Consider the following 18,065-nt stretch of genomic DNA (forward strand, 5'->3'; position numbering starts at 1 on the left):
ACATCCCTTGAGGCATCTCAGGGATTTCTTGTTGAGGCGGCTGCACATGCTCTTGTTGTGGTGCGTGCGCAGACTCTCTAACATGCTCCATCCTTCTTTTTGTGATGGGCTTGTCCTCTTGTATGGGGGTGTCTTCTTCTATGACAATTCCAGCTAAATTGCATAGGTGATAGATGAGATGTGGGAATGCTAGCCTCGCTTGGGTGGAGGGCTTTTCTGCCACCTTGTACAGCTCTTGAGGTATCACCTCGTGTACCTCCACCTCATTCCCAAGCATAATGCAGTAAATCATTATTGCTCGGTCTATGGTAACCTCAGGACGGTTACTTGTTGGAATGATAGAGTGTTGGATAAATTCCAACCATCCTCTTGCCACAGGCTTGAGGCCAAGCCTACCTAGTTGGTATGGCATGCCTTGTGCATCCCTCCTCCATTGTGCTCCTTCCACACAAATGTCCGCAAGCACTTGGTCTAACCTTTGGTCAGTGTTGGCCCTTCTAGTGTAAGCGTGTGTCTCTTCCAGCATTTGCGATAATTTGAGAGGCACTCTTACACTCTCCGGACTGAAATCCAAGAGTCTCTCTCGGACTATGGTGCGCCAATTCTCGGTGCTTGGGTTCACACTTGTATCATGCCTTTTTGTGACCCATGCATTGGCGTAGAAGTCTTGCACCATTAAGATTCCAGCATTCGGGATAGGATTGGTTAGAACTTCCCAATCTCTTCTCCAAATTTCTTACTGGATTTCCGGGTACTCATCCTTTTTTAGCCTAAAGGGAACTTCGGAGATCACCCTTTTCTTTGCCACTACTTCATAGAAGTGGTCTTGATGAGCATTGGTGAGGAATCTGTTCATTTTCCAAGGTTCGGAGGCAGAAGCTATGGCTTTTCTTTTCCTCTTTCTAGAGGACTCTCTGACTTTGGGTGCCATGAGTGTGAATGGAAAGCAAAAAGTAAAGTTTTCCAACACCAAACTTAAAAACTTTGCTCGTCCTCGAGAAAAATAAGAAGAGAAGAAGGAAGAAAGAGATAGAGAAGAGAGGGGAAAGCGGCTTCGGCCGTGTGTGTGGGAAGGGATATTTATAGGGGAGGGTGGATAAGGGTTCGGCTATGGGGGAAGGGGAAATGGGTGGGAAAGTTTTGAATTTGAAGTGAGTCAGGGTTAACGGGAGTTATGATGGGGTTAGAGAAGTGTGTGGATTGGGAAGAGGGAAAGTGGGGTTTGGGTTTAAGGTATAGAGAGGTGAGAGAAAGAGTAGGGTAGGTGGGGTAGGTGGAGATTCTGTGGGGTCCACTGGTCTTGAGAGGCTAGGAAATTCGAATTCCTTGCCCCTTGTGGGCGTTGAACTCCCAGCCTTGCTCCCTGGCTGGCGGTCAACGCCAGCTTCTGCTCCTCATGGGGTGTTTGAACACCCAGGGACTCCCTTCCTGGCGTTCAACGCCAGGTCTCTGCTCCTTGTAGGGCTTTGAATGCGTTTGCTACCTCCAGGGTGGTGTTTAACGCCAAGTTTCTGCTTGTCCTCTTCTGCTATACTTGTCTCTGTTCTAAGTACTGTACATGATCACAAACATTTAAAAAGCAAAGGAAACAACTATGAAAATAACTTAATATATTTAAATAGAAATAAACTTAAGGAAAAACAGAAATACTCTAATCATGGTTGGGTTATCTCCCAACAAGCGCTTCTTTACCGTCACTAGCTTGATGGACAGCTCCTTTACAGAGATGGATAGGGGCTCAGAACTTCATCCCGTACAGTGAACTTCCTCCCTGTGCTCTCATGGATGAGCTCCACATGTTCTAGAGATAGGATCCTATTCACGGTGTGTGGAATGATTGGACTGTCAGTGAAGACCACTCTCATTCCAGGTGAAAGGTCCTCGGTAGGGATCTTCTTTCCCTTCCAACCTTTAGGCACTTTCTTCTTACTGCCGTCCTTCTCAGAGCTTGATGATGGTTGCCCCACACCAAACTCAGAGTTGGTGTCTGAGGGCTCTGTTAGGCTCTGTACTGATAGAAGTGGTGGAAGCACTAAGTACTTGTTAATTGTGCCTTCTCCAACTGATGTAGAGTGAGATTTATGAACCTTGAACACAAGACACTCCTCATTCAGTTGCAGGACTAGTTTTCCTCTTTCTACATCAATCATGGCTCTTCTAGTGGCAAAGAATGGCCTTCCAAGGATGATGGACTCATCTATATCCTCCCTAGTGTCAAGAATTACAAAATTAGCTGGGAGATAAAGGTCTTCAATCTTCACTAGGACATCGTTCACCATGCCATATGCCTTTTTCAATGACCTGTCTGCCATCTCTAATAAAATGTTGGCAGCTTGCACCTCTAGAATTTCCAGCCTCTTTATTACAGAGAAAGACATGAGGTTGATGCTTGACCCAAGGTCACACAAGGCGTTCTCAAAGGTGATTGTACCTATGGTATGGAATCAGGAAGCTTCTAGGGTCTTGCCTCTTCTGAAGCAGCTTCCTCTGAACTAGGGCACTGCACTCTTGGATAAGTACCGGGGGTTCCTCTTTCAATGCCTTAGTTCCACAGAATTTTGCATTCACCTTTATGAGGATTCCCAAGTACCGAGCAACTTGCTATTCTCTAGTTTCCTCTTCCTCATCAGGGGAGGAGTATTATTCAGACTCCATAATCTGTAATAGGGCATTCAAGGGGACCTCTGTGGTCTTCTCATGAGCTCTGATTTCCTTCAGTTCTTCGACAGGAGGGTCTTTAGTGGGCGTTGAACACCCATCCTCTCCCATTGTGGTGTTCAATGCCACAACTTGCTCCACCTTGGGCATTGAACGCCCAACTACTCCCTTGCTAGCGTTCAATGCCAGAAGCTCCTTTTCAGATTTGGCCTCAGCTCCCACAGTGAGGGTCTTGCACTCTTCTCTTGGGTTTACTTCAGTGTCACTTGGAAGAGTGTTAGAGGGGATCTCAGGGATCTTCTTACTCAGCTGACCAATCTATACCTCCAGATTCCTGATGGAGGACCTAGTCTCTATCATAAAACTGTTAATGGTCTTAGAGAGATCAGAGACTATAGTGGCTAAGTTAGAGAGGCTCTACTTAGAAGTCTCCATCTATTACTGAGAAGGTGGGAATGGTCTATTATTGAACCTATTCTGGTTTTTTCCACCTTGATTGTTATTGAAGCCTTGCTGAGGCTTCTGTTGATCCTTTCATAAAAAGTTAGGATGATTCCTCCATGATGCATTATAGGTATTCCCATATGGCTCATTGTTAGGATTCCCTGAGGAATTTTCCATATAGTTAACCTCTTCCCTCATGGGTTGATCTGGATTGTAGGATTCTCCTTTATAGGATGCCTCTTGAGTGCTGCCAGCTGCAGCTTACAATCCAGTTAGATGCTGAAAGATCATGTTGACCTGTTGGGTCAGGATCTTGTTATGAGCCAATATGGCATTCAGAGTGTCAACCTCCAGGACTCCTCTCTTCTAAGCCACCCCATTGTTCACAGTGTTCCTCTCAGAAGTGTACATGAATTGGTTGTTTGCAACCATGTCAATGAGTTCTTGTGCCTCTTCAGGCATTTTCTTTAAGTGGAGTGATCCACCAGTAAAGTGGTCCAAAGCCATATTGAACATCTCAAAAAGACCATTATAGAATATATCTAGCATGGTCCAGTCTGAAATCATGTTAGCAGGGCACCTTCTGATCAGTTGCTTGTACCCTTCCCAGCCTTCATAGAGGGATTCACCCTCTTTCTGTCTAAAGGTTTGAACTTCTACCCTAAGCTTGCTCAACTTCTGAGGTGGAAAGAACTTGGTCAAGAATTCATTGACCACCTTCTCCCAAGAGTCTAGGCTTTTCTTGGACTGAGAATCCAGCCATAACCTAGCTCTGTCCCTTACAGCAAAGGGAAAAAGCATCTGCTTGTAAATCTCTGGATCCACTCCATTAGTCATGATAGTATCACAGATCTGGAAGAAATCAGAGATGAATCTATTGGGATTTTCCTGTGGAAGTCCATGAAATTGGCAGTTCTGTTGAACTAGAGTGACCAATTGAGGCTTCAACTCAAAGTTATTTGCACCAATGGCAGGTATAGAGATGCTCCGTCCATAGAAGTTAGAAGTGGCTACAGTAAAGTCACCTAGGACCTTCCTTGCATTTCCTCTATTATTGGGATTGGCTGCCATTTCTGTATTCTCAGCTTCTTGTTCGAAAGGCTCTGTGAGGTTTTCTCCGGAGTGTTGTGCACTAGTTTGTTGTAGCCGCCTCCTTAGAGTCCTCTCAGGTTTAGGGTCAAGATCAAAGAGGGGTTCTTTATCTCTGTTCTTGCTCATAAACAAGAAAGAAAACCAAGAAAGAGAAAGAATGAGAGTTTCTATGTCAGAGTATAGAGAACTCCTGGTGAGATATCTAAAGAAGAAAAGAAGAATGATGGTAGAGAGAGAGATGATAGAATTCGGGTAGAGGGGGGGAAGAAATCGAAAATTAGGAGTAAGGAAATTAAAATATTTTTGTTTTTATTTTATTTATTTATTTAATTTTGAAGTGCCATCACAAAGATCCATATCCGAGCTCTTGAAGCTTCTAGGAACCTTATCCCGCATGATTTCCTCTGAGAAGGGGTCCTCACTTCCTAAAGGGGTTAAATCACAATCTTCACAGCGTCATTTGTTTTTGAGGTCAGATTCCAACCTCTTCATCTTTTCTTCAAGCTTTGTGCGACTTCGTAGTTCTTTACGAAGTTGCTATTTTGACTCATGTTGTCGTTCCAGCTCAATAACCTCCAATTGTTCCAGATGGCCTTGAAGACCTTGAACCAGTCTCATGATCTCTGCTACATTCCTATTTTTTGATCCTTCAAAAATTTAAATCTGGGAGCCTATCCTTCTTCCTCCTAGCTCCCCTCTATCTCTCTTCTTGGTGACACCTTTACCTGTTTTCGAGTGTTGAGGTATAAAAAAGTGTTCGATTGTTATTGTGGTGTCCTCCACTTTGAGATTCTGAATCTGATGTAGTAGGTTCGTCTTCTGGGTGAACATCCACCGTGCTTGATGGTTGGCTTCCAGGTCCCCAGTAATGACACCAATGTTTCGAGGGAATACCTGAAACTAAAGTTGTAGGGGTCTAGACATGTGGTCCAAACTCCTATGATTAAAGGTTCTGACTTGTTTACTAGAAGGGTAAAGTTGTCCAATATTTTTGAGTGGATAATGGTAGGAGGTACTTACAAGGGACTTCGATATTTAAGCTAGCAAGAGTTTTAAGCAGACTTAAGTGAAGATTGAGAAATACCTAAATTTGATAGGGTATTTTGTAGAGACAGATGATGACTTGGTCATCACTCCTGTATATTTTCACTTATGATAGTGGGTAGTTTCTTCCTTAATATTAGGAAAGTTATCCCATATTGTGGTGGTGGCTGAGCTGTGAATAGCATCTGAAGTAGTGTTTGACAATGTGTTATTTGTCATGCAAGTCTGGTCAGACATAGGTTGTGAAACCCGTGCCTCGAGCAATTAGGTGGACTGATGTATAAGGATTTGCATCGGTTCGGAAATTAGATAAAAAATAGTTCCGTCGTGAGTAAGTCCAAACCGGCAATTCAATCCCAAACATCAAAGATTAATTTTCAAACAATAATTAACCGAGATTGAGAGTAATTAAACCTCGGGTCGTTCTCCCTAGGATGCAATCGAAGTGTCATGCTTTCGGTTGTGAAGACAAAAGGGGTTTTAAATCAATGAACAAAAGATTAAAAGAACGTAAGAAACAAAAGAACTAAAGAATGATCAAAATTGGAATTAATGTAAATAAAAAGGAAAATAAGGTCAAAACTTAGTAAAAATGCTAAAATACATAAAAGAGCCTTAACTTGGGAATGAGGATCCAAGGAATCATATCATCATCATAACCACAACTGTGATAATTATGATGAGTCAATCTCGCTTAGTCAACCCCTAACATCGAGGAGTAGGTCAAGAAAGCATAATGGACCTTAATCCATAAGTCCTAGCTAACTTACCAAATTAATTGGTAAAAAGCTAGTTTCAATGGACACAAGAGTCAACTAACTACTCAAAAATTGCCACTAAAAGTTGGACATCATGACTCTAGTATCCTAGGAACTCAAACCCCAAGACAAGGTGTGAAAATCTACTCGAAATCCATAATTGGCATTTTCACAAACACCTTGTGGGCATAAAAGCAAAATATGAGAAATTGCAAAGGAAAAAAAGAAAAACTATAACCAACTATTCACAAAATCAACTATAAACAAGCAATCAAGCATATATAAAGCATAAAAGACAAAATTCATTAATCAAAACTTCAAGAACTCAAAATTGCCAATATTAACAAAGTGCTTGAACCAAAGGGAAATGAAAGTAAAGGTGATGTAATTAAAGAGGAAATTAATAGTACTTACAATTAAAAAAGTAAAATCCAAGATCAAACTTGCTATAAAATGCTACAATCAAAACCCTAGGAGAGAAATTGCTATCTAAACTACTCCTACTCCTAAGGATGCTTTTTACTAAGGAAAAACTAAAACTAAAACCCAATACTAGCTAATGCTAACTAATACCTTAATATGTGTTGATATCCCCTTCATATAGCACTTCAATTCAGCATCTAGCCTTCCAAAATTGGGCCAAAAGCCCCCAAAAATTGCGGATCATATGTTTCATTAATGAAACCACGTGCAGGGACCTGTGCGTACGCACAGAGGGTTGTGCGCACGCACACATGCTAATTCCCTCTTGTGCGCACGCACACTTGACTGTGTGTGCTTTTCCTTATTTTCTTCATGTGTTCTCCCTTGTATATGCTTCTTTCCACTTTTGCTTAGCCAATCTTGCCTCCAAGGCCTGAAATCACTCAACAAACATGTCATGGCATTGAGTGACATAAAAATGGAATTAAAATCACTAATTTAAGTACAAAAAATGCATGTTGTCACATTTAAGTCTAATTTAGGGAGAAAATACAAAAGTTTGCTATTTTGGTGCTTAAGTGTGAGTTTATGTGATGAAATCCATCCAAATCAAACCAAAATATCTCATCAAATATGGACTCATCATGGACCGACCCGTGTCTTTAACTAACATAATCTGGGTGGATTTGTTGTACTTTTTTTACTCCTTGTATCATTAATTGGACTTGTTTATTTGGACCTTAACTATTATCTTTGGGCAGGGTATGAATAATTATGTTAGGAAGAAATTCAAAAAGGAAAAAAAATGAGAGGTTGAAGATGTTGTTACTATGGGAATAAATAATAATGGATTTTCCATTGTAAAGTGGAAATTAAAAATAATTATATTAGGTGTATATTAAAATTTGGGCAAATCACCCGTATAAACCAAAGGCTTGCAAAAATTATGCGTCTCACCCAAATAGAAATACATTATGTACATCTTCCTAATGCATGTTAATATATAAATCGAATGAGGCTTTGTCGAATTATGGAAACAAGAGTAAATCGAATCAAGGCATTTCGATTTAGCATGAAAGAGTGCAATTCGAAACAGGGAGTGTCGATTTAGCCATTGTTTTTTTAATCATGGTAAATCGAAGCAACACTATTCGAATTATATATAAGGAGGTTTCAATGTAAATCTATAGCACCTAATTTGATTTACTCTCAGGCTAGCTATATATAGAATTCAAATTTAGTTCATTCGGATTATATTTCACCCCCTACCCCACCACATCCAAAAATCAAAAGAAAGTAAGGTTGTGCTACAAGGTTGATACTAAAGTAAAGGAGGACGACCCAAATTGAATCTATCGATTAGACAAAGTTGCGTATATTGCTGGTAGCGTGCATGAAGAGGTTAGTAAATAATTTATTTTTTTAATTTTTAGTATGAAATAAAGTATGATTTAGTGATATTAAATTGCTTAGAACTTGGTTATTAGAATGATTAGAATCTCTAAACTTGAAGTAGTAGTTAGAGTTTAGATTTAGGAGAAGTAGTCTGTTGGAAGTTGTTTAGTGATATTAAACTGTTTATAATTGTTAGAATCTGTGAATCTCGAATAGTGGTTAGAGTATTGATATAAGGATAGTAGTGTGTTAGAGTATTAAAATCGTAAATGCATATTGGATAAGTGATTCTGAGAGTTTAATAGAATTTTGGTTAAAGTATTTTTCGATTAAGATTGCCCGTTTTAGTTAACTGTTATTTTGTAAAGTTTTATGATTGTAAGAGTATTTTTTCACTATCATGCAGTCCCACCGCTATATCTCGAGCATGAAGAGGAAGCATGGTATGCCGTTAGATGATAGGATCATGTCGTGCCTCCAGATGGCTGGCCTGTCACATCTCGCGAGGCTTAACGACCACTGGTTTAGGTTGGATGAGCCATTAGTCGGTGCATTTATGGAGAGATGGCGTCCGAAGACTCATACATTTCATCTGCCGTTTGGTGAATACACGATTACTCTACAGGATGTAGCCTACCAGCTAGAGCTCCTGATCGATAATCAGTACGTCAACGGATGTCTGACGGACTTTGAATGGTACATCGAGGGAGGCCGTCCAGCATGGGCTTAGTTCGAGGAGTTGTTGGGTGTATTGCCGCCACTAGACTGCATCGACAAGTTAATTGTGAAGTCCATTTGGATGCAGGATACATTCACTGACCGTCTGGAGGGCACAGACGAGGAGACAGTCAGGAGGTACGCGAGAGCATACATCATGATGCTATTATCAACGCAGCTCTTCGCGGACAAGTCTAATACCCGCATGCATATCCGGTGGCTGTTGTACGTGGCGAGGTTAGAGGACATGGGCAGATATAGCTGGGGATCTACCACGCTGTCGTGGTTATACAGCTGCCTATGCCGTGTGGCCAACAAGCATATGGTAAAGTTGGCAGGACCACTTCAGCTCATCTAGTCTTGGATTTTCTGGCAGTTCCCGGGTTTTAGGCCCGATGGGTTTGATGCCTTTCATTAGCCCTTGGCCACGAGGTACACAATTGATTACTACCTCAGGTGGATTGGGTTCTACCTTAGCTTGGAGGACTACAGCATTGGCCGTTTCCTACATTGAACATCGATTTTCTGATGTCGAAGGACGGCAGAGGCGGTGATCAGTGGTTTCTCACATCCTTACAGGGCTGGCACATTCATTGTGATAGGAGGGCAGAACATGTCTTGCGATTTGATATTGTTCCTAATCCAGGACCCTCTCATGCGTACTTAGAGTGGTGGCATCAATATGGTAGGTGATTCTTGTCACCTGAACTATTCCTCGGAGACCTCAGAGTAGACCCGATCTCGACAAAGGAATTGCAGAGAGGTCCAGGACAGGATCCATAGATAGATCGTGTGCATGATGTTCTGGATAACCGTCATGCCGAGCGGAGAGCTCGTGTGGGGACACGATCTAATCAGCGTGAGTAGAGGTGGCTCGATGATGCCATCGATGTACTGGAGGGTAGGCTAGAGGTCGTAGAGGAGACAGGGGTGGTCGTGGAGGCAGAGCCCAATGTGGACGGCAAACCAGAGAGATAACGGTAGCGGTGGTGATGGTGTGGATAATGGTGATGATGACAACGGTCATGGAGGAGGTGGTAGTGGACACGACACATCTGATGGTGACGGAGGTGGTGGTGGCGGTAACGGTGGTATGCGTGGAGGTGCTGGAGGTGGAGGAGTCGGTGCTGGTGGTTGTGGTCATAGTGGTTTTGTGGGTGGCGTGAGTGGAGTTGCAAGTGGTGGTGGAGGTGGAGGAGGGTTTGGTGGTCATAGTCGTGATGGTGATAGATGTGGTGGTTATGGTGGCGTTGGATATGATAGCAATGGTGGTGGATCATTTTGTAATGGTAGAGGGGGCGGAGATACTGGGTGAGGGTTTAGTGATTACTATGTTGGGTGTCCTAGCAGTGACATAAGATGTACATGATAGTTAGACGTGGATTACCCCAGGTGAGATGCTATCTGACTTGTTGGGCAGTGAGGGTCTCGATGCGGAGTATAGGGGGTCACGCTTTCTTGAGGAGATTAGGGTCATCATACAGGAGGATGATGTGGCATGACATAGATCTCAGGTAGGTGGAGCCCAAAAACCTCTAGATGTGGACCTGAATGAGGGATGAATCCATATTTTACGATATATTTGGGTTTGATTTGAGTGGATTCCATCACATAAACCCACATTTATTCACCTAAATAGCATGCTTTTGAGATTTCTTCCTAAATTGTGCTTGAAAGTGAAAACATGCTCTTTTGTGCTTAATTTAGTCAATTTTATTCACTTTAATCCCATTTGGTACCTTGATGTATTTGTTAAGTGATTTTCAGGTTTCCAAGGCAAGTATAGGTTAAAGAAGTGAGGAAAAGAGCATGCAAAAAGGGAAGAATTCAAAAAATGAAGGATTTGGAAAGCTGCCAGCCCTGACCTCTCTATAATAAATTGGTCATAACTTGAGCTACAGAGGTCCAAATGAGACAGTTTCAGCGGCATTAGAAAGCTAACGTCCGGGGCTTCAAAATGATATGCAATTTCCTATGATGGACATAATTCCACATGTGCGTATGCACAGGTACTTGTGCATACGCACAAGTCGGGATTCAGCATGTGTGCGGACGCACACGTCTGTGCGTCCGCACAGGTTCCTGCACGTGACTTCATTAATTGCAACTCACTGGCAGCGATTTCTGGACCCCCAAAACCCAATCCAACTCATTTTTTGAAGCTATTTAAGGCCAAATTGAAGAAGGATGAAGGGGGCAATTAGGTTTAGCTTTTATGATGTTTTCTCTTAGTTTCTAGAGAGAGAAGTTCCCCCCTCTCTCTAGAATTAGGGTTTTTAGCTTAGTTTCCTTTTAATTTCAGCACTTTAATTCTTGTTTTAGTGTAGTTTCATTTATGTTTCCATTCTTTCTTGTCTTTATCTTCTTCATCTCTTTTGTTATTTTCTCTTTTATGTCATTTTCATGTTATGAACACTTTTGTCATTTTAATTCTAATTAATGCAATTTTATGTTTTTATGTCATTTATTGCTTTCTCTAGTTGCTATTGTTACTTTCTTGCTTTGGTAGTTTTAGAATTTATTTTATTACAATTTAATATTATTTTATTCTCATGCACACCAAGTGTTTGATAAAATGCTTGGCTTATTTTTTACATAGTTTTTCTCCACTCTTGGCTTGAAATTGATGACTTTGGTGATCCTTGAGTCATTGATGTCCATTCTTGTTTGATACATTAGAGTAGTTAGTTAATTTGGTTTCTCTTGACTCTATGTGACCCCTTAGTGTTGTTGACATAGGACTTCGGGATTGAAATCAACTATGCCTATTTGACTTATCTTCGTTGTAAGGTTGACTAAGTAGGATTAACTCTTCATAATCATCATGTCTTTGTGGTCAATGGCTAGGATAGGTAACCTTAGCTCTCAATTACTTGCCAAGAGGTTTTCTTACATTTTAAGTTTCCTTTCCTTGCATTTTATTGCTTTGACCTTTACTTGCTTTCATTTAATTTCTTGCATGTTTAGTTTTCACACTCTTTGTTGAGAAATTGGATGTTTGGGTGAAATTGAGTTGTGGATGTCCATTCCGCATTATGTGAGAATAGTTAATTGGTTTGGTTTCCATTGACGCTAGTTTTTCACTAAGTAATTAGTGAGTTGACTAAGACTTACGGATTGAGATCAATTACACTCTTTTGACTATTTCTCAAGAAGGATTAACTAGTTTGGATTGCTTCCACACAATTGCCATGTTTGTGGTCCAAAACTAGGAGAAGAATCCTAAATTCCCCAATTCTTGCCAAGAGTTTCCATTTATACTTTCTTTCATGCTAAGTTACCTTTTTGCACTTTAATTCCTTGCTATTCACATCTCTTGCTCTTTTGCATTCCCAACCCCCAATGTCTCATAGCCAATAATTGTACATTTCATTGCAACTCCTAGGGAAGACGACCCGGGAGCTAAATACTCTTGGTTTATATTTTGTTTTGTATTGTGATAACATTTGATTGATGGCCAATTTGTTGGGTTAGGACTATACTCACAACGCCAATTCCATTTTTGATAATCGAATTCCTAACCTATTTAAATTGGCCATTGTCAAATTTGGCGCCGTTGCCGGGGAGTTGCAATGGTGTTGTTGTTGGCTATTGTATATATGTTAATATGTAAAATAGCTTGCTTTTTGGTTGTTTTTTTGTTGATGGTTAGGATTGGGACCCTGGAGGACATTGCAAATTCTAGCATTGGTGGGAAAATTAAGTACAAGTCAACATAGCAAAGGCTCTCCCAATTGTCTAACTTAAAGACATTAAATAAAAGTGCTTGGTAACATTGTTCTAACTCCTCTCTTTTGTACATATTTTGACTTATTTGCTTTTTGTTATGCTTGGTTAGCTTAGAATTAGTTTAATTTTGAGTTAGTCATGTTAATTTTGGCTTGGATCATGAATTTATTGGTTGTTGCATGTTTTGGTGTTGAGTTTTGGTTGAACTAAGGCTTGGTGCCTTAGAATTTTGAAGAAATTTTTTTTTGGGAAAAACAGGGCATGTGCGTACGCACACCCTTGTGCGCACACACACAACAACGAAAATTCACCTTCTGTGCAGACGCACCCAGCTGTGCGTACGCATAGATGCCTTTATGCCCTCTGTTCGCAGCGCCAGCACGCCTTGTCCATGCGCATTCCCCTGTTTTCTGCGTCCTGTGCGTGCGCACGTACTTATGCGTACGCACACATGCCTTTTTTCGCACCCTCTGTGTGGCTGCACAGACGTGTGCGTCTGCACGCCAACTTGTAACCACTCTGGTGGGAGCGTTGGCACAGGGTGTGCGCGTGAACCCCTGCCCCTGACGCTCTTGTGCGCGTGCACGGACTTGTGTGCGCACGCACACATGATCCTTCCCAAAAAAAAAAAAACTTCTTCTATGAGTGCGCACACCCTTGTGCGCACGCACACTTCTTACTCCCTCTTCTTCCAGGAGCGCTCGCATAGCGGGTGCGGTCGCACACCTTCTCCTTTGCTCATAGTGTGCGCACACACACACCCCTGTGCGTGCGCACACCCCTGTTTTCTCACACTTTACTTCTTTTCTTCTCTTCTCTCTACTTCTCCTCTTTTTTTTCCCTCCATCTCCCTCATCTCTTGCTTTTGCCCTCTTCTCTACTTGATCTACTTTGTTTTGTTTGTACTTCATTTTTATTTTGGTAATTATATTAGTTTTTGTTTAGTTGTTTGTTAATTGAATAAATTGCAAGTGTTGATTGATGATTATTGGGTTGCTTCTTCCTTGAATTTGGTTTCAAGTTTGATGAATATGTGCACTGGACACTAACTCTTTGTTTAATTGCCTAATTAAATTGTGAGTTTGATTCATATGTTGTAGCTAGACTTTATCCTTGTTCGGTATTATGAATTGTGCACTTTTACTTTAGTGAATTGAGTTGAGCTACTTAGTGATCATGGCTCTTGAGTGAATATAATCACATAACAAAGTATTTGTTCCTTGTTAATGCCTTGCATTTTTTTTAGCTGACTAGTCTTGATTCTTATCAAGACTTGTCACTTTTTGTAACAAGAACCTTATACATGTGATTATTTCATTATTCCTAAGGGTGAATAAGTAGTCTCTTTTCATCAACGAATTGGTTGTTGTTGATTGTTCCATTTTTTATTCACTTTGCGCTTTCACTTGCACAACCTCACTATCCAATATATTTTATACTCAATTCACTTTAGTTGTGGTTATCTAGGTTGTTTGTGCCATTAGTCTTGCTTATTTATTACTTGCAACCTAGAACTACATGATTGAGGAACATGCTATTTATTTTTCTTTTGTGGTTATTGTTTTACTCGATCAATGTGTTGTGTTTTAAATTGTGCGCGCCTTTAGAATATACATATTACCTTTTATCATACCACACACATCTCACTTCTCCTCAATTATTGTTTCTTTGTTTATAAAGCAACCCGAAGCCCACCAGCTGAAGGTGGAGCCTCACAGTCCTTCACCCCCGGATCATGTGTATGCACGGAGGACCGTGCATTATTTAAGTGTGGGGGAAGATCGCCAACTTCAAGGGGGTAAAATTCTTTTTCTTAGACACTTTGCAACATTCTTCTTTTTTGTCCCTTTTTCTTCAATTTTTGCAATTTTTGTTCTTATTTGCACTTGGTTTGGTTTGTTTGTATATGTATATATCTCTTTAATGCTTATAGTATATGATAGTAAATACTTGCTTGATTGCATGGTAGAGTAAATAAGTTTGGTAAAACAACAAAGAATTTTTAAGAAATCTCTTTTTAGGCATTCCATTGATTAGATTTGAAAATTATTTTTGAACTTGCTTGAAGTATCTTTTTATGGAACATAGAAAATAGCTTGAACAAATACCAAGTGAGATTTGAGCTTTAATTGTGTGGTTGCATATTTTCAATCACATATTTTGTTCTTGTGTGTTATAAACTCCTTTTATGATTGTGATCTTAGATTTGTTTTAGTCTATATGTCCTATATTTGTTGTTTTAAATTGAATTTAGTATGATTGAGGCTATCTTTGTATAGCTTACTAACCCATATGGCCAACCCTTGCATCTATCTTTGTAAACCACTTTTTGAGCCTTTAATTCCCCTTTGTTCTCATTTTAAGCACATCATTTGCCCTAAGTGAAAAACCATTATGTCCACTGATTGCATCTTTGATTAGCTTGGATTTGAGAGTGTGTGTGTGTGTGTGTTAATCAAGTGTGGGAGAATTTGTGGAAAACATTGGTAGTTAGTGCTTTGGGTGTTCATTGAGAATATTTCAGAAAATGGGTAAACACTCATGCATCTATTAAGTAAGACATATGCATCTCTTTTTATTGATAAAAGGAAAATTTTGGTGTATATACCTTTTGAAAAAAAAAGAAGAAAGAAAGAAAAAGAAAAGAAAAGATAATAAGAATGAAAATAAGAGATGCATATGTGGTTGAATTGAAAAGAAGCATGCATGAGTGAATGTGAGAAAGGGATAAATGGGTAGCTAGGATTGTTTTGTTATGTATATAGGAAGATATATAGGATTAGGTGGGATGCTTGATCTAATCAAAGATCCAATCTAATAGCCCACTTAACCATATTAATCCTACCCTTACCTAAGCCCCATTACAACCCACAAAAGTCCTCATGATATTTGCATTCATTCATCAAATATTAGTTGATTGTTAGACGACTTGCAAATCTTTGAGAAACATGATTAAAGGAGGAATTGAGTGATTGACCCTAAACACTTTTGAGCGATTAGAGTGTAAATACATCCGGTGAGGGTTTCAATTACTCAATTCTATGTTTCCATTGCTTATTTTGCATCTTCTTGTAAGTTGTTGAACTTAATTTTGAAAATTTCAAATCAATCTTTGGACATTGATCATATTGCTATATTTTTCTTGTCTTGGCCCTAAGCTCCTACTTTGGATTGATTGAGATTCTTTTTTTTGTATTTGCCAAACTCAATAGGAATTATAGTATAGATATAGATAGATAGCACTTAGTATAGTTGCATGCATATAAGTAGTTGCATTGAATAAATTGTGTACCCTTTCATTCATCTCCTTTGGTTGTGTTTAGCATGAGGACATGCTATTGTTTAAGTGTGGAAGAATTGATGAATGCATATTTTACAATATATTTGGGTTTGATTTGAGTGGATTCCATCATATAAACCCACATTTATTCACCTAAATAGCATGCTTTTGAGATTTCTTCCTAAATTGTGCTTGAAAGTGAAAACATGCTCTTTTGTGCTTAATTTAGTCAATTTTATTCACTTTAATCCCATTTGGTACCTTGATGTATTTATTAAGTGATTTTCAGTTTTTCAAGGCAAGTATGGGTTGAAGAAGTGAGGAAAAGAGCATGCAAAAAGGGAAGAATTCAAGAAATAAAGGATTTGGAAAGCTGCCAGCCCTGACCTCTCTATAATAAATTGGTCATAACTTGAGCTACAGAGGTCCAAATGAGGCGGTTTCAGTGGCATTGGAAAGCTAACGTTCAGGGGTTCAAAATGATATGCAATTTTATATAGTGGACATAAGTCCACGTGTGCGTATGCATAAGTCGGGATTCAGCATGTGTGCGGACGCACATGTCTGTGCGTCCGTACAGGTCCCTGCACGTGACCTCATTAATTGCAACTCGCTGGCAGTGATTTCTGGATCCCCAAAACCCAATCCAACTCATTTTTTGAAGCTATTTAAGGCCAAATTGAAGAAGGATGAAGGGGGGGCAATTAGGTTTAGCTTTTATGATGTTTTCTCTTTTGAAGCTTCTCTCTCTAGAATTAGGGTTTTTAGCTTAGTTTCCTTTTAATTTCAGCACTTTAATTCTTGTTTTAGTGTAGTTTTATTTATGTTTCCATGCTTTCTTGTCTTTATCTTCTTCATCTCTTTTGTTATTTTCTCTTTTATTTCATTTTCATGTTATGAACACTTTTGTCATTTTAATTCTAATTAAAGCAATTTTATGTTTTCATGTCATTTATTGTTTTCTCTAGTTGCTATTGTTACTTTCTTGCTTTGGTAGTTTTAGAATTTATTTTATTTCAATTTAATATTATTTTATTCTCATGCACACCAAGTGTTTGATAAAATGCTTGGCTTAGTTTTTACATAGTTTTTCTCCACTCTTGGTTTGAAATTGATGACTTTGGTGATCCTTGAGTCATTGATGTCCATTCTTGTTTGATACATTAGAGTAGTTAGTTAATTTAGTTTCCCTTGACTCTATGTGACCCTTTAGTGTTGACATAGGTCTTAGGGATTAAAATCAACTATGCCTATTTGACTTATCTTCGATGTAAGGTTGACTAAGTAGGATTAACTCTTCATAATCATCATGTGTTTGTGGTCAATAGCTAGGATAGGTAACCTTAGCTCTCAATTGCTTGCCAAGAGGTTTTCTTATATTTTAAGTTTCCTTTCCTTGCATTTTATTACTTTGACCTTTACTTGCTTTCATTTAATTTCTTGCATGTTTAGTTTTCACACTCTTGGTTGAGAAATTGGATGTTTGGATGGAATTGAGTTGTGGATGTCCATTCCGCATTATGTGAGAATAGTTAATTGGTTTGGTTTCCATTGACGCTAGTCTTTCACTAAGTAATTAGTGATTTGACTAGGACTTATGGATTGAGATCAATTACACTCTTTTGACTAATTCTCAAGGAGGATTGACTAGTTTGGATTGCTTTCACACAATTGCCATGTTTGTGGTCCACAACTAGGAGAGGAATCCTAAATTCTCCAATTCTTACCAAGAGTTGCCATTTACACTTTCTTGCATGCTAAGTTACCTTTTGCACTTTAATTCCTTGCTATTCACATCTCTTGCTCTTTTGCATTCCCAACCCCCAATGTCGCTCATAGCCAATAACTGTACATTTCATTGCAACTCCTAGGGAAGACGACCCGGGAGCTAAATACTCTCGGTTTATATTTTATTTTGTATTATGATAACATTTGATTGATGGCCAATTTGTTGGGTTAGAACTATACTCACAACGCCAATTGCATTTTTGATAATTGAATTCCTAACCTATGTGAATTAGCCATTGTCAATGAGCTACCATCTGGACTCATCGATGAGACATTTTCGTTGGGTGGGACACCTCCCTCGGCATTTGCTATAACTACAGCTGCACAACCTAGGCCATTAACATCACAGGAGTACAGATCAGACGACATGGAGCATGACGGGGATAAGGACGACGATGACGTCCCTGTAGCACAGAGAGCATGGAGGATTAGGCCCCCCAACTGCTGCAGCACAGGATCGCATCTCTTTTGACTTTCGCAATTTATTGTATTATTCTTGAGTTATTTTAAGTTTGTTGTATGTTATTTAATTTTGATACTCGTGTTGTATGTTACTTAGACTTGGTAGTCGTGTTGTATGTTATTTAAGTTTGGTACTTGTGTTGTATGTTATTTAAGTTTGGTACTCCTATTGTATGTTTATTAGACTTGGTACTCGTGTTGTATGTTATTTAAGTTTGGTTCTCTTGTTATATGTTATTTAAGTGTGGTACGAGCACAAATAGTTACATTTAGAA

General features: G+C 39.5%; 2 protein-coding genes across 2 annotated transcripts; both read left to right on the top strand.

Annotated features, from left to right (window-relative positions):
• On the top strand, positions 8,215–9,224 carry LOC107636643 (protein MAIN-LIKE 1-like). Its single transcript, XM_016340140.1, has 3 exons — positions 8,215–8,532; positions 8,620–8,856; positions 9,069–9,224. Exons 1-3 carry the CDS (start codon positions 8,215–8,217, stop codon positions 9,222–9,224), a joined length of 711 nt encoding a protein of 236 aa, XP_016195626.1.
• LOC107636642 (putative glycine-rich cell wall structural protein 1) lies at positions 9,484–17,800 on the top strand. The gene is made up of 2 exons (XM_016340139.1): positions 9,484–9,814; positions 17,562–17,800. Exons 1-2 carry the CDS (start codon positions 9,484–9,486, stop codon positions 17,798–17,800), a joined length of 570 nt encoding a protein of 189 aa, XP_016195625.1.

This window comes from Arachis ipaensis, chromosome B04, assembly GCF_000816755.2.
Source record: "Arachis ipaensis cultivar K30076 chromosome B04, Araip1.1, whole genome shotgun sequence".
In the NCBI taxonomy this organism is placed as follows: domain Eukaryota; kingdom Viridiplantae; phylum Streptophyta; class Magnoliopsida; order Fabales; family Fabaceae; genus Arachis; species Arachis ipaensis.

Bases quoted from the DNA above. Each gene is read 5' to 3' on its own strand.
- LOC107636642 (XM_016340139.1), top strand. From the start codon at position 9,484: ATGTGGACGGCAAACCAGAGAGATAACGGTAGCGGTGGTGATGGTGTG. The intron at 9,815-17,561 runs GTAATGGTAGAG...TATGTGAATTAG, and splicing joins CAATGGTGGTGGATCATTTT to CCATTGTCAATGAGCTACCA.
- LOC107636643 (XM_016340140.1), top strand. From the start codon at position 8,215: ATGCAGTCCCACCGCTATATCTCGAGCATGAAGAGGAAGCATGGTATG. The intron at 8,533-8,619 runs GCATGGGCTTAG...ATTTGGATGCAG, and splicing joins ACATCGAGGGAGGCCGTCCA to GATACATTCACTGACCGTCT. The intron at 8,857-9,068 runs GTAAAGTTGGCA...CTGATGTCGAAG, and splicing joins GTGTGGCCAACAAGCATATG to GACGGCAGAGGCGGTGATCA.